At 36.3% G+C, this 15,706-nt stretch overlaps 3 protein-coding genes across 4 annotated transcripts; 1 reads left to right on the top strand and 2 right to left on the bottom strand.

Moving 5' to 3' along the window:
* Window positions 1-5,678: 5,678 nt before the first annotated feature.
* On the bottom strand, window positions 5,679-7,329 carry LOC100802833 (glycosyltransferase family protein 64 C3). Its single transcript, XM_003546929.5, has one exon. The coding sequence runs from the start codon at window positions 6,716-6,718 to the stop codon at window positions 5,741-5,743; it is 978 nt and encodes a 325-aa protein (XP_003546977.1). The 5' UTR covers window positions 6,719-7,329; the 3' UTR covers window positions 5,679-5,740.
* Window positions 7,330-10,613: 3,284 nt separating this feature from the next.
* LOC100805303 (threonine synthase, chloroplastic) lies at window positions 10,614-12,607 on the top strand. The gene has a single exon (XM_003546697.5). The coding sequence runs from the start codon at window positions 10,786-10,788 to the stop codon at window positions 12,343-12,345; it is 1,560 nt and encodes a 519-aa protein (XP_003546745.1). The 5' UTR covers window positions 10,614-10,785; the 3' UTR covers window positions 12,346-12,607.
* A 49-nt stretch (window positions 12,608-12,656) lies between these two features.
* On the bottom strand, window positions 12,657-15,706 carry LOC100811539 (uncharacterized). 2 transcript variants are annotated; one of them, XM_003546708.5, is made up of 2 exons: window positions 14,327-15,706; window positions 12,657-14,002 (listed from the first exon to the last, which is right to left on the bottom strand). In XM_003546708.5, exon 1 carries the CDS (start codon window positions 15,592-15,594, stop codon window positions 14,335-14,337), a length of 1,260 nt encoding a protein of 419 aa, XP_003546756.1. In that variant the 5' UTR covers window positions 15,595-15,706; the 3' UTR covers window positions 12,657-14,002; window positions 14,327-14,334.

Raw genomic sequence — 15,706 nt, 5'->3', positions numbered from 1 at the left:
AAAAACAATCGATACTAACTGAATAACTTTATCATCAAAATTAATTAATGTTTTAGATAATTTAGAATTAAATCATTAAATGATAATATAAAAACTTTATAATTTAAATATTTTAATTATTATTATTTTTTCATTTTATTCAGCAAAAGTGGAGCAACTTTGGTGAACTGACACGTGTCAGTTAGATTAAGTTAGTTACGTGGTAACTCTAATCCATCACTGCACTAGGAATCTACAGCCGTTCGTACTAGTAGTAGGTAAAAAAAATTCTTCAGAAACCAAATCATGTTCTTCCTCTTTAATAGTTTTAAGTACACTTTGTCAATCTTTCAGTGATATTAATTAGGAAAAAAGAATAAAACATCACTTTTATAACAAAACATCTATGAAATTGGTGGGAGTAGGAATATATCAAGGTGGGAGTAATGAATAATAATTCATCTAAAAATATAAATAAGATTCTTGAAAGAATATAGAGAATTAGTCAACTAGATTGATCACAAGTGGACCAAAATAAAAAGATAGAATCAGGAGTGAAAATGTTGCATACAAATTTTTAAAGAAAGGTTTAAATGAAAGATAAAGCAATCTACATTATTTGTTAGATTTAATTAAGGAGTTGTTTCGTAAAAAAATGTAAGGAATGCATGAGGCGATAAACTTATGCAAGCTTTTAAAATCATATCAATCAATGTTGACAATTGAACACAAAATTAAACTCACAAACACACACTTATTCACACAATCGATGATAAAAAGAGAAAGTAAATAAATTTTACATAAACTTACACACAAGAAAGGAAAAGACTTAAATTTCACAATTTAAAATTGATTTCACTCAAACATTAAATGTCACATGATGGTGGTCTTTTATAGGCAAGCAAACGTAGTGTGATCCAATTAACTACTAGTAGATTCTACATGTTTCTTTCTAGGCGGGTGGAGAAAAATCTAGAAAGTGAAATTTCTAGCAACTTCTTCATTCTTCCAATAGTGGTGATATTAGTTTCAAACCTTGATTTAAATATATTTTCTTAACCGACATTGCCTCACTTAAATCAAGCTTGTATGGCTTCGTAAAAATCTTTGCTACTTGTTCCTCAGTCGAGCAATAATTAATCTCAACTTCTTTATCTGTTATCAGTTCTCGTGTCTTGTTAAACCGAATATTGATGTGCTTAGATCTGTTGTGGAAGATTGGATTTTTGTTCAATGCAATCGCCGACTTATTGTCACATCTTCCTTTCGACTACTCCATTTTGCTGAGGCGTGTATCTTGTTGTCAATTGATGTTGAATTTCATGTTGCTCAAAGAAAGTTTTGAATGCGAGATATTCTTGTCCTGTCTGTTCGGAGTACTTTTATTTTGCACCCACTTTGCTTCTCGCCTTAACATCTTGAAAGCATCACAAGCTTTTGATTTATGCGTCAAGAAATATACTCACCTTTTTCTACTAAAATCATAGGTGAAAGTGATAAAGTACATGCTACCTCTAGATGTTGGAATCTCAACTTAGCACAAATTTGAGTGGACTATCTCAAGCAACTTTCTTGCCCTCCAAAATTTTCTGGTTGGAAATGAATTTTTGTGTTTCTTTCCAATTTCACATGTCTCACACACTACATTAGGAACATTCACAACAGGAAAACTAAAAACAAGTTTTTTCTTGATAGATAATTTAACCCCGAAAAGTGAAATTAGCCAAAGCACATATGCCATAACCTGTCATCATTTGGAATAACTGAACTTAAGCAAGAAAGCTTTCCATGATGAATTTTTAAATGGAAAAAGCGGTTAGGAGTCACCTTTACCTTGGCGACGAATCTTCCATTTTTGTCCATCAACGTGCAGTAGCCCTGATGAATCTTCATGTTAAAATCTCTGATAGTTGTCCTATACTTAATAAGTTGTGGTGAAAACTCAGAGCATAGAAAACATCAGAGATGAAATTTTGTGAACCATCCTCCAACCTGATCGGAATTTGGCCTTTTCTCACAATAGGAATATTTGCATTGTTTCCAAATTTGATCATAGATTTTATCATTTCCTCTAAAGAAGAAAACAACTTTTTTCCCACACATATGATTACTACGATCAGTATCTAAATACTATATATTTTCATCCTCCTTAAAATTATTACTGGCTAAAAATAAACTTTGTTGGGCATTAGAATTATCACCCGGATTTTGACTTTTTGCGACGTTCGCCTGTTGTTTGATTCTACAGTTCACAACTATAGGTTCTAAATTTTCGTAGTTGAAGCAATTAAAATTTGTCTAACCTTGGTAATTGTTACCTTGACCTCGTCCTAGGTTTGCAACAACAAAATTATATGCACATCTTCCTTCGTTGAAGCTCCAAAATTATTGTCTCTTCCATGATTGAAATTTCCACATCCTCTACTTCTATAATTTCCTCGAACTCCATTCCTTGACTGGATTCAACTACATTCACTTAACTCTTTGATGCTTCTTCACTTACTTTTCTCATTTTCTCCAAAATTATACTCATGTGACTTTAGATACTACCCTACAACTCTGCTACAGTCATGATATTTGTGTCGTGGGACTCTCGATTATCGTAGTCAGTACATGGTCGTATTTCATTGGCATGGTGCATAGAATTTTATCTACCACCTTGTTATCTAGGATGTAATCTCTTGTAAGACAACTTCAAGATATCCTATTCTTTTTTGTTGTTTTGGCATTTACGATTTTTTCAAAAATTGAAAAATCTACCCCTTGTTGAACTTGCGATATGCCAACTAATCTCTCCTCTCAGTGGTATCATCAGCTCCTTCAGCTAGTCTCATCTCAACAAAACTCCAAAGATTGTGAGCTCTCAAATGTGTTCTCATCAAAGCCTCTAATAGTAAAATCTAATTTCTCATATAGTTTTGTACCAAACCAAACAATGTTGTAATTGGTAGTCATCTTTTTTAACACACAATGAGAACACTCTTGTTCCTCACACACTCACTATTTTTCTCTCACTACTAGAACTTTCTAGCTCTGATATCAATGGTTGACAATTGGACACAAAATTAAACTCATAAACACATACTTACTTACCTAGCAGAAGATAAAATGACAGAGCAAAAAAATTTTACATAACTCACTCACACACAAGCAAGGAAGAGACTTGAATTTCACAAACTAAAATTATTTTCACTCATACTCTAAATGTTACATGATGGTGGCCTTTTATAGGCAAGCAAATGGCGGTGCAATCCAATTAGCTGCTAGTAGTTTCTATATGTTTATTTCTAGGCGAATGGAGAAAAATCTAAAAATTGAAACTTCTAACAACTTCTCTACTCTTCCAATGGCTGTGTTATTATTTTTAAAACTTGATTTAAATATGTATATCATGTTTATCAACTTCTCTACTCTTCCGGCAATCAATGTTTAAAGGATAACCACAAAATTCTTAACCCCTTCTTATGTTTATCATGTCCTGCAATAACCATGTCCTATACAATATATATACTTTTATGATTGCACTACTGATTTATTTAATTAAAAAAACTTGAACAAAAAATAGTTTGTGAAGAAAATTAGGTAAAGATAAAGTATAGAGAAAGTCTCAATACCAGAAGAAAAAATAAATGTTGTATAATTCCTCACTGAAGATATAGAGAATCTGTGGTCCTTTCCTCAATAGTCTGGACAAGGGAAAAAAGGTTGTGGCCTGTAGGCGTTAAATGTGCATATGGTCCACGGGTCCAGCCCAAAGCTAGTGGTGGCCTTGTTCTATAAGGCGCAAGATGGATTGTGGAGTAAAAGGTTGAGTCTATAATTTTTTATGAATAAAATATTGAGTCTTTATAATACAACTTGCACAACAAATAATTAATCAAATTGTCAAAATATCTAGGTTGGTTTAGCTAGAATAAAACAACTGTCATTTATTAACGAACAAAAAAAATCGTTAAAAATTGAGAGATATTTCCGTTAATATTTTTTTCTATTGTAAATTAATTAATTTCTTAGTTCAGACGATGCGTCAGTGTGTATTTCATTGCTCCAAAAAATGCTCCAGCTCTCTATAATATTTCATTGCTGTTTTCTATAAATAGGTTCTGTTTTCGATGCACATGTCCTCCTCCTGCAAAGCTTTCTTTTGTGAATGAACTTGAACTATTATAAAGGTTTTCAAAACATCTCTATTCAGCTAAGTGGGACTTAGATTCAATTTTCTCGTAATTAATTAATTTCTAAACCAAGTTGAGAGTCAAAGCAATAGACAATTGCTTCTATTTTTCAATTTTTCACCCTGGTTTGGGTCCTAGAAACAATTCTAGTAGCCATCTAAACATGCACTCAAGCTACAAAATCAATTTAAGAACACTACCAATTATTATTATCCAGAGACAAAATGTCCTTCCTACTGATACAATCTCTGCCAATTCAGAATAGTTAAAATGTATTTACTTGTGACTTGCAAGGGCATGACTTAATTTTTATTTGTTTAATTGCAGAATCTTGAGCTGAAATAATAGGTGAATTGTCATGTATTAGGCTAATTTTTTTTTTTTTATATTTACAAGTATTTGCAAATACATATAAAATATGAAAAGTATAGGTTTAAGAGCATTTAAAATTTTAGCTTATTCTGTCAAAAAATAGCTTATTGATAACGAAATTATAAATAAATATATAAAAATAATTTTAATAGATTAAATAATTAATTTCTTTTATTTAGATAATTAGTCAATTAAATAATCAGTTTCTTATAATTGAATGATAACAGAATTGATTATGATTTGAATATATATATATATATATATATATATATATATATATATATATATATAATGTTAATTATAAGTTTTAAAAATATTTAAAACAATTTTAAAAAAGGATATTTTTTAGCATATTTATAATCAATTCAAATTTCTCATTATATTATTTTGCATTCTTATTGATAGTCTCCGTCATTTTTATTTTATTTTTGATTTATAAAAGGAGATAAGCCATTACATTTAAATTGCTCTTTGAAGAACTACACCAATAAAATCCTGCCAAAGCAAATTATAATGTTTTATTTGAATAATCAATTAAAAAATCTAAAAAACAATGGAATTTTTTTTATAGCAAAAAGATAGAAAGATAGTTTGCAATAAATAAATTGGACAGACACAAATTATGAATGATGTTGTGATTCACCAACAATTTGCTAAAATGTCTTATCTACTATTAAAATATACATTAACATTTTTTAAAATCAAAATATACATTAAAAGTTTTATCCTCGAAAGACTTTTAAAAATAAATAAAAATAATAATAATATGTATGTAGAAAATTATGATGTAAAATATATATAAATGATAAAATTATTTGATATATTTAATATTTAAAATTTTAATATATTCTTTAAAATATTCACAATTATTTTCAAAGATATACTTGAATTTTTTTTAACAAATATTAACATTATAATAATATAAAATTTATTTATTTTTTACATTTATAAATTACCACCCTTGCATGTCACATGTTATTGCACTAGTTCTAAAAATATCATCATCCTTAGTATTCTTTTCATCTCAAAATAATAGTTGTTTTAAATTATTTTATTTAAATAAAAAATAATAATTTTATAAAATTAATCTTATATTATTTATAAATTTTGTTATTGGTGATTAATATTATAAGAAATATAAATAAAAAATAATTTTAAGATAAATTAATTTTCTCTTCCGTAAAAATTACAAATAATTACAGATTTGCTGAATATCACTGATCACAATACACCAACTTGCGACCTTTGAAACACAAGGCTTGTTCCCCAACAGAATCCACCACCTTCCCATAGCTATACCTCAAAGGCATTGTCCCCAAGAGCCTATGAAACTCCCTTATGCACCACCCTCTCCTCTTCCTATGCTCCCCTTTCCTGCTACTCAACCCCACCACACTCACTCCTTTTTCTTCATTTCTGGCATCACCGTAATCCCTTACTCTCTTCGCCCCGACCAAAACTGGCCCCACCTCCGCCTCCTCCGCCACAACAAAGTTCATCAGTATATCCTCGCAGTTCCGCACCTCGTCCACGACCCCCCGCACGCGCGCCATGCGGGGCCCACCCGGGCACGTGTAGAGGAACAGGTAGCGTGTCTTTAACAACATGAACTTCGTTAGCACGATGGAGAACCGGTCGGGGTGGACCGTGTAGGCCCACTCCCTCCGGTCCAGGTCGAAATCATGCGACCGCGCGAAGAGCCCAACTAACCGGTGCGGGTTTTGCGTCCAAACGCGAAACGCAAATTCCAAGGTTGTGGGGTCCACCTCCACGTCGTCGTCGCAGACCAAAACGGCGTCGGTGGAAATGTCGTTGGGGCGCGGGAGGAAGCGGTTGTTGAGGCTGGTGGAGGGTTGGAGGAGGAGTGAGATTGGTGCTGAGGAGGAAGAAGAGAGGGTGAGGTTGTGGGCCAATCGGTGAAGGACACGTGGCGATGTGGCGGGGTCGCCCCAGAGGACGAGCACGGAGGACACGATGGGGGAGAGGGAGTACGTAGCGGCCAGGGATTGGAGGAGCGGGATTCGGGACTCCGAGAAGCCGTTCATGAGGACCGTGAGTTTGTCGCGGCGGAGGATCTGCAGGTTCTGATTCGGTTCCGGCACGCATTCCGGTGGGTCTGGTGGTCTTGTTGCGGCTGAAACGACGCCGATTAGGGTTGCGGCGAGGAGGATGGCCGTCGCTGGTGAAGTCATCTATCGATTGAATGGCTTTTGAATTTCCGAATTCGGTGCTTTATTATCAAACGAAAGTGGGTTCGGTGTTGACGCACGATAGATCGAGTGGCAGTGTTGTTATTTTGTGGAAAACTGAGTTTAAAGATGTAAACTCCTTAGCTGCAAGTGTGTTATCGGTTATCGTGAAGATCACTATGTTGCTTGAAGTATTGGATAAGCACGATAGCATCATAAACTATGAAATAACATGCTTAACCTATTGGATTGGAGGTTGCTTTAATGAACTTGCATAAATTTTTAAAAATTAAAAATAAGAAACCTTAACAGAATTAGAAACTCCAGCGTTTCTCCGTACTCGTGCCAGTTTTGCCTTTGCTTTGCTTACTGTCTCACATGTTACTCGCTGTGCAATACAATATTAAAAAAAAAGAGATGTAAACACTAAAAATTGTGTAAAAAGGATGCATTCAGATGTTCCATTCTTCTTGAAAGTGGACTTTAAGTGTGTTGTGTTCCATTTCAATCACAATTTGTCAGAAAACTTTGTCACTGCACTGTTTTCAGTTCTGATTGAAGACATTTAACTCCATTCCAGTCTATGAATTTCTGTTTAATTCCAGGGAATTGCAGTTGTAGGTAGAAGCATCCTTTGGGGAGATAAATACTAGTAACATTGTCTCAAGAATCATCTGAGGTTGTCATATATCTGCTCACTTTTTTTTTTTTGTTAAAAAATAACTTGTCCCTTCTATTAGTTATATGCATGATAACATAATTTCTTCCCAACATGTTGGCACGAAACTTGTCCCTTCTATTAGTTATATGATAACATAATCCAACTTGCTTGTGTAACTGTAAGCATGTGGTACCATTCATTTTGTATGTTAGCAATCAAGATTTTCCAAGGGGCTGGAGTGAAGATTTATAGCTTTTCTGGCTCTATATGAACATGTTCTCTGGCTTGATGAGTGATCATCTCGGGTGTGCTTATCAATGTAGTAGTCTTCAATATGATTTCTCTCTTTTGTGGCTTTTTTTATTGATTCATAAGGCAGTGAAAACTTCCATTTACTATTACAATTGAGACAACTTGAAGCAACTTTTGCATTGAATTAAAATATTTATATATCCTTCCTACTTATACTGCTTTGCCAATACAATTCTTATGCACGAGTAAAGGAGTCAGTTAAAACAAAGCTTCAAATTAATTAAAGCTTAAATGCAATTCTCATCTTATTTTTTGAAATTTATAATTTTTTATTTTAAAATAAAAACATTTAATTTTTTAAAAATTTATAACTTTAATCTCTTATTTTGTAATAGAAACATTTAATTATTCACTCTTATAAAAAGACATTTGAATCTTTTCGTCAAACTGAAAGTATTAACACTTGTTAATTATGACGAAGACTAAACACATAATTTTTATCAGGTCACAAAATTTAGGTCACATTAGATTACATTTTTTGAATTTAATGGAATAATAAAAATTACAAATTTTTACAAAACTAAAGAACTAAATGTTTTTATTTTAAAATAAAAAAGACTAAAATTATAAATTTTTAACAAATATAAAAATAAAATATTTTTATTTTAAAATAAAAAGATCATGAATTTTAATAAATAAGCTAACTAAAATTACATTTAAGTCATTAATTAATTAAGACAAGGCGTGGATTGGAGTTCATTGCAGCGTAAAAGTATTTGTTTTGCCCACCAAAACAAATCTGCTTCAAAAGAAAACTCTACGTCTGAACACTCTTGCTGCATTCTTGATTATTTCTTTGTTTTCTCATTATTTTATATTTTCGGTTTTGCGCTAGTCTTGATTTTCACAAGAGACATTGATAACCACAGGAGACTAGGGAGCGTGAAAATCTGCAAGTTGTTCAAACTGTGGAAAGTTCCGAACAAAAAATGTACCCATCATTTTTTTTTTTTCTGAAAAATTGTAGGCATACTCCTGTAACTCTTAGATCAGATGATTGATGTACTTGTATTTTGTGAGGGTAAACGTAGTTTATAGACGTGTATGACAGAAGCTGTGCCTTCCAAAATAGCTTACCCACAATAAGATTGATATGGCATCTGCATCTACTGTGTAAGAAGATAAATTTATTGATAAATGATTTTACGGTTTCTAAATAGATCTACCAGGCTCCAGAGTAATTTTAAAACAAATGGAAGGCCAACAGCAGCTAAAAAATTCCCAAGGTTGTGAAAACTAACTCCAAAATCATGGGAAAACCACAACAATGATGCTACCAATAAAGGCTTCCCTGTGAGTCTCAACTGTTTTCAGGAGATTCATTTAGTTACAAATCAGCTTTCATTTATAGTCACGCAATTGTTTGAGTAAGAACTCAGTTTCAAATGGAATTAAGAATGAATGTGGTCATGAGCAGCATAGGTCTACTCAAAGCTCTCAAATTCTGCCCACAAAAGATTTCCAGGTTCCAGTTCATTTCTGCAAGATGTTCTCTTTCTGAATGTGGATGTAGATGAGGTTAAGGTAATGGAAAAATATAAACATACATGCCATTTTTGAGGTGTATGGGTGGAGAGAGAGAGAAAAAATGATAGATGATGTGATGGAAAGTGAAGTGAGAGATAGAAAAAAATGGAGGGGAAGTGGAATGGAAGAGAAAGTGAATATATGAATATAAGAACCCTAAGGTAATTTATGTGTATAACCTATGGTGGAGAGGGTCTTCTTTTTTGGTTTGGTGTTTCATATACCACCACATCTTCTAGATTCTCAAATTCATTTATTTCTATGTTTGTGCCTCTAACTAATTTGCAAAACATGCATTGCTATAAGGTCCATAGGTAAAGGGTTCAAAAGATATTTCCTAATTATTTATTTCAAGATTCAAAACCAAACTGAGGTCATGTGGGCTGTGTTTATATCAACAAGCATAGTATCACCAGAGCTAATTTCTAATCTATTTGAATGGTTTAAAAGGACAAATTCTATGCATGATCGCTGAGTACCACTTGGATTTATAATTCACTCAAGTCTTAACCACCTTTTGCTCTACATTTTTTGTTCTATCTATGAAGTTGCCCCCAAGTTGGAAACTTGCCTATCAAGTGGATAAAACTGTTTAATTTTGGAGAGAAACAGAAGGCTGGATAATCTCATAGCCAGAAGAAAAGTAAGAAAAATGTTAAAGTTGCAACCTGAGAAGGGCTAGTTAATAAAAAAATAAAACAATTTCAGCAGCTACCAGTGCTTACTTAAAGAAACAATCCTTTACTAAATGCCTGGTTCTGCCCCATCTCTTATGGCAAGAAGCCCACATGACATCCTCTATCATTCTGAAATGCAGTCTCAAGCACCCATGCGGAGAGTAAAATACTGAAACGCATTTTTTTTTTTATGCAGACAAACGTTTATTGGATTTTCTGCACAGCCTGTAACTCACGAAGGATGCAAAGCAAATATAGAATAAAAATATTTGTCCCATATGCAGGAAGCTATATTTTAGCACATGAAAGGAACCCTAGTGAGAGTTAAAAACAAAATGTGTTGTTACCATCTGCTATTATTGTTTAGATTTAAATATGTTTTTAACCTTAAGTTAGTTTTGTTTTTTCGACTTTGTAAGTTTTTTTTTTAAATTTTAGTTATGGAAGTTTGTGCCTTTTAAATTTTAATCTTTATGAGATATTTTGTTCATTTTTAAGTTAATATATGTGTGTTTTTTTTTTAAAATTTTGATCCCTATAAACACACCAACTTATAGAAGATATAAAATGATAAAATATCTTATTAAGATTAAAATTGAAAAAACATCAACAACATACATACATGAACTAAACTTAGAAAAATTTATCAAAAACTATAAAATCCAAATAAAAGATTTGTAATTAATTACAAAGCGAGTATCCATAAAAAACAATTAGGATTTGTTAATAAAAGCGTAGGCTTTCGGTTTTCCACATCGTAGATCTGGAGTGAGTCGCGGCGGCGGCTGGCAAGTAGTAGTATTAAAAAAGTTGATGGGATAATTGGCATTGGTTGAGTTTGGTTCAAATTGAGAAAATCATTACTCCATTAACCATTCATTCACCAATCCTCCATGGCTTCCTCTTCTCTGTTTCAGTCTCTCCCTTTCTCTCTCCAAACCTCTAAACCCTACGCGCCTCCCAAACCCGCCGCCCACTTCGTTGTCCGCGCCCAATCCCCCCTCACTCAGAACAACAACTCCTCCTCCAAGCATCGCCGCCCCGCCGACGAGAACATCCGCGACGAGGCCCGCCGCATCAATGCGCCCCACGACCACCACCTCTTCTCGGCCAAGTACGTCCCCTTCAACGCCGACTCCTCCTCCTCCTCCTCCACGGAGTCCTACTCGCTCGACGAGATCGTCTACCGCTCCCAATCCGGCGGCCTCCTGGACGTCCAGCACGACATGGATGCCCTCAAGCGTTTCGACGGCGAGTACTGGCGCAACCTCTTCGACTCGCGCGTGGGCAAAACCACCTGGCCTTACGGCTCCGGCGTCTGGAGCAAAAAAGAATGGGTCCTCCCCGAGATCCACGACGACGATATCGTCTCCGCCTTCGAGGGTAACTCCAACCTCTTCTGGGCCGAGCGTTTCGGCAAACAGTTCCTCGGCATGAACGATTTGTGGGTCAAACACTGCGGAATCAGCCACACCGGCAGCTTCAAGGATCTCGGCATGACCGTCCTCGTCAGCCAGGTCAATCGCTTGAGAAAAATGAACCGCCCCGTCGTCGGTGTTGGTTGCGCCTCCACCGGTGACACATCGGCCGCTTTATCCGCCTATTGCGCTTCCGCTGCCATTCCTTCCATTGTGTTTTTGCCTGCTAATAAAATCTCTCTTGCCCAACTTGTTCAGCCTATTGCCAATGGAGCCTTTGTGTTGAGTATCGACACTGATTTTGATGGTTGCATGCAGTTGATCAGAGAGGTCACTGCTGAGTTGCCTATTTATTTGGCTAACTCTCTCAACAGTTTGAGGTTGGAAGGGCAGAAGACTGCTGCTATTGAGATTCTGCAGCAGTTTGATTGGCAGGTTCCTGATTGGGTCATTGTGCCTGGAGGCAACCTTGGCAACATTTATGCCTTTTACAAAGGGTTTAAGATGTGTCAAGAGCTTGGGCTTGTGGATAAGATTCCAAGGCTTGTTTGTGCTCAGGCTGCCAATGCTGATCCTTTGTATTTGTACTTTAAATCCGGGTGGAAGGAGTTTAAGCCTGTGAAGTCGAGCACTACATTTGCCTCTGCCATTCAAATTGGTGATCCTGTTTCCATTGACAGGGCGGTTCACGCGCTAAAGAGTTGCGATGGGATTGTGGAGGAGGCCACGGAGGAGGAGTTGATGGATGCTACAGCGCAGGCGGATTCTACTGGGATGTTTATTTGCCCCCACACCGGGGTTGCTTTAACTGCATTGTTTAAGCTCAGGAACAGCGGGGTTATTAAGGCCACTGATAGGACTGTGGTGGTTAGCACTGCTCATGGCTTGAAGTTCACTCAGTCCAAGATTGATTACCATTCTAAGGACATCAAGGACATGGCTTGCCGCTATGCTAACCCGCCCATGCAAGTGAAGGCAGACTTTGGCTCGGTTATGGATGTTTTGAAGACGTATTTGCAGAGTAAGGCTCATTAGGTTAGCATTGCAAGTTTTGCTCCTCCTGAGTTTGCTCATTATTTACTTACTTTTAGGCACTACTGCTGTATTGTCTTTTCTATGAGCTAGGTTTGAGTGTTGTAATAATTTGCTTGCTGCATTATGTATGCCGTCTAGTGTTCCATATTGGGGCATCCTTAGTATTTGTTGTAGATTTTCTTTGCTGAGCATTTGATATAATAGCTCAAGTAGGAAAATGAATTGGGTACTATGAGGAATGCATATCATTGGCTTGTTATTACTGGATTCCAGACCACCCCAAAAGAAAATAATTCCAAAAAATATAATTAGAACAAATTTCGTCCTTGTTATGCTGTTGGCATTAAGCTCAGTGTGGGTATTACCAAGCAACTCGAAATCAAGAGAAAAAAAAATTGACAGCAAAGGAGCTGCATTGTTGGACTGAGTCACATCACTTCATTGCTATGTCGTCATATTTCGTTGAATTACGGGAAGGCAGCATGCACAGCAATATGCAGCGATTAACTGAAGCCACACCGCACACATTGAAGTAGTAGTCAATTTAGACACTCCATCTTGTACTTTCTACAAAAATGAATTTTTCTTAGCCATTAAGTATAATATTTTATTCTATGGAACTTGCGTATAAACAGGCCATCAACTGTATCGGGTTATATACACGAATGGAGTTGAATGAAATATAGTGTGCTGAATATCTTCTTTTCCTCTGCTTTTGTTTGCGTTAGTTTAGTTATGTCCCACTCCCACCGATATCACAATTGAAAGAAGATTGGCCCTTGCAATTGTGATTTCAATAAAGGCCCTGGGACTACTGAATTGTTGATTTGGATTGAAGCCAGTGTTTGCAGCGAGGGAGAGGTGGAATTTTTGTGTGGAAAGTATTCATTCGTGGTATTAACAAATTGGAATTACATTTCTTAGTTCAACTTGCATGAGTTGTGAACACCAATACTATATAATTACTGGCAAACTATTGTATTGCTAGTAGCTTCCTTCAACTAATCTAGACGTTCAAATTCTGTTTATGACAAGCATACTTGAAATTCTGGGCAAGTAACCCATTTGGTAAATCAGTTAGTCTTGGAAGATACTTCATAGTTCATCCATTCCTCACCCTTTCTGTAGTTGAAGTTATTTGTACATGGAAGGTTTCACAAAAGATAATAAAAGTAGAGATTAATCTGGCCACCAAACAGTACAGTAGCAATTTTTTTTTCGCCCATCGTTGGAAATTTCTCTTGCAATAGTTAATATAGTTCCCTTTAAAAATAATTTCACCTGTATTCCCGGCCATATTTTATAACATAAATCAAATTCATAAAAACTAAATAACAAATACAAAAAGCCATTGGGGATTCTATAATTTTTTTCAAGAGGAAATTAGATAGATTTTTTCGTTAAATATGGAGTAAAACACGTTATTAAACAGGAAAAGCAGGCATAGCTGTATTTATGGCTTCACCTTTAAGGGATGAGCTGGGCAGAGTTTCTTAAAGTTCTAAGGATGGTGAAAAATCAAGAATATACCAGGGAGAATCGAGCATTTTACAGTAATATTTCTACTCGAGACATTGCTCTGTGGAGGGACGATTGCCTTTAATTCTTTGGGCTAACCTTGTTTAAGCAAACCAATCAGAACTGGGTGATGCATTGACTGCAGAAGCGGTATCAAAGGAAGCGTTAAACATATGATGTGCATTGTGCAGAATCTATCAATCTAACAGAGTAACGGTCATAAGGTCCAATATCCAAAACTGAACATTTCAAGCGTTTATACATTAAAAAACAAAAAACGAGAGATGTGGCTATTTATGCGCAAACATTAATTTTGCAAAAGGAAAACTAATCCTTCTATTCCTCTGTATGACTCTGGACTCAAATGTATAACTTGAGAGGAAAAGAATTTACTTCATTCAGAACAAGTCTCAAAATAATACAAAAACAAACAAAACAAAGAATTAATTTATCAATTTTGCACCTTAAATTCTACTTGGTCCGTCCAGCTTCTGGCTTTGGTGAAGGGCGTAGATTGGACGTACGAATTCCCTTCTTCTCCTCCCTTAAACCAGCTCTGAACCTTTCAATAAAAGTATCAGCTTTGGTATCAACATCAGGACTAGGATAGAACAATAAGATTTCAGGTGCTCCACCATCTTCACTGCTCGGTGATTCCACAATTTCATCTTCCAAATCACTACTCCAGCTACTAATGCCATCTATTCTAACAAAGTCACCCTGCACCCGGAACTTCCATGCCGGCATTTTGAACGGCGGTGGTGGCGGCGGTGGAGGTATCGAGATCAAAGGTGAGTCGTTGCCAGTAACAACCACATTTTCTTCTGAAGCATAGAAATCCTCTCTCTTGTTTGATCTACTGGAAGTAGCCACCACATCCCCACGAACCGGTTGGGTTTTGGAAAATGAAACATGCGACGATGAAGCAGAGTTAACTTTCTTGAGCTTGCTTTCCTTAGAAGAAAACATATTATGAAAAACTGAGGAAGGTTGTGAAGGAATGCTCTTAACACTTTCAACGTTTCCTTGTCTTTGTTTCTTCTTCTTTCCCTTCGAAGATGTCAACAACTCTTTAGTTGCACTTGTTCTCTTATTCTTATTTCCCCCACTCCTCCTCTCCGCCGGAGCTGGCGGTGGTGGAACCTCCTTCGCAACCACTTCTATGTTCTCAACGCTCTCTTCTTCTCCGGCCTCCGTTCTATGCTGCCGGTGTTCCTCCAAGTCAAATCCACGGTAACCGTTAACGTGCGTATCGTCATAGAATCGCCACCGTTCATCGGCGGCGAGCCACTGCGACTCTTGCCGGAGATCCGGGTGGGAGCTGAAACTCCTCAGCCTGTTATACGATTTGTACGGCGTTCGATCTGATTCCTCGTACCACGGTCGCGGTAATGGAGGGTTTGGTTTGTCGTACTCAAGTGGCGTGTCGGAGAAGCTTTCGTTGGTGTTGGAGTTGTTCCTGCTGAGGAAGCCACAGAGAATGGCGAAGAGGATAAGCACAAAGTTGAGGGAGTCCCAGCTCTTCTTCACCGAATTGGGTTTGAAAATTTGGGTGGTGAAAGAGTGCAGCGTGGGAATTATGACCAGCATGAATGCGAGTGCAATCACCAGAAGGCATATTAGAGGTGCACTGGAGCTGAGGAACAGCGAGTACGAGCGGCGGAGACGGCGGCGACCGCCGCTTTCCGTCCAGAACGGTGGCGACGTGTCTTCTTCTTCTTCTTCTTCCATTCGGTTTTCGCGTGACGTGATCAAGTGATTGATGTTCTGAGAGTTGGTGCGGACGAAAATGGTCTTTTAATTTAATTCTCGAGCACGATTGCTTTGGTTTGATTCTTCCTTT

Source organism: Glycine max, chromosome 15 (genome assembly GCF_000004515.6).
Source record: "Glycine max cultivar Williams 82 chromosome 15, Glycine_max_v4.0, whole genome shotgun sequence".
Lineage (NCBI taxonomy): Eukaryota > Viridiplantae > Streptophyta > Magnoliopsida > Fabales > Fabaceae > Glycine > Glycine max.
Note: the sequence above shows the minus strand (reverse complement) of the source record. Positions and strands in the feature narration are given on the sequence as shown.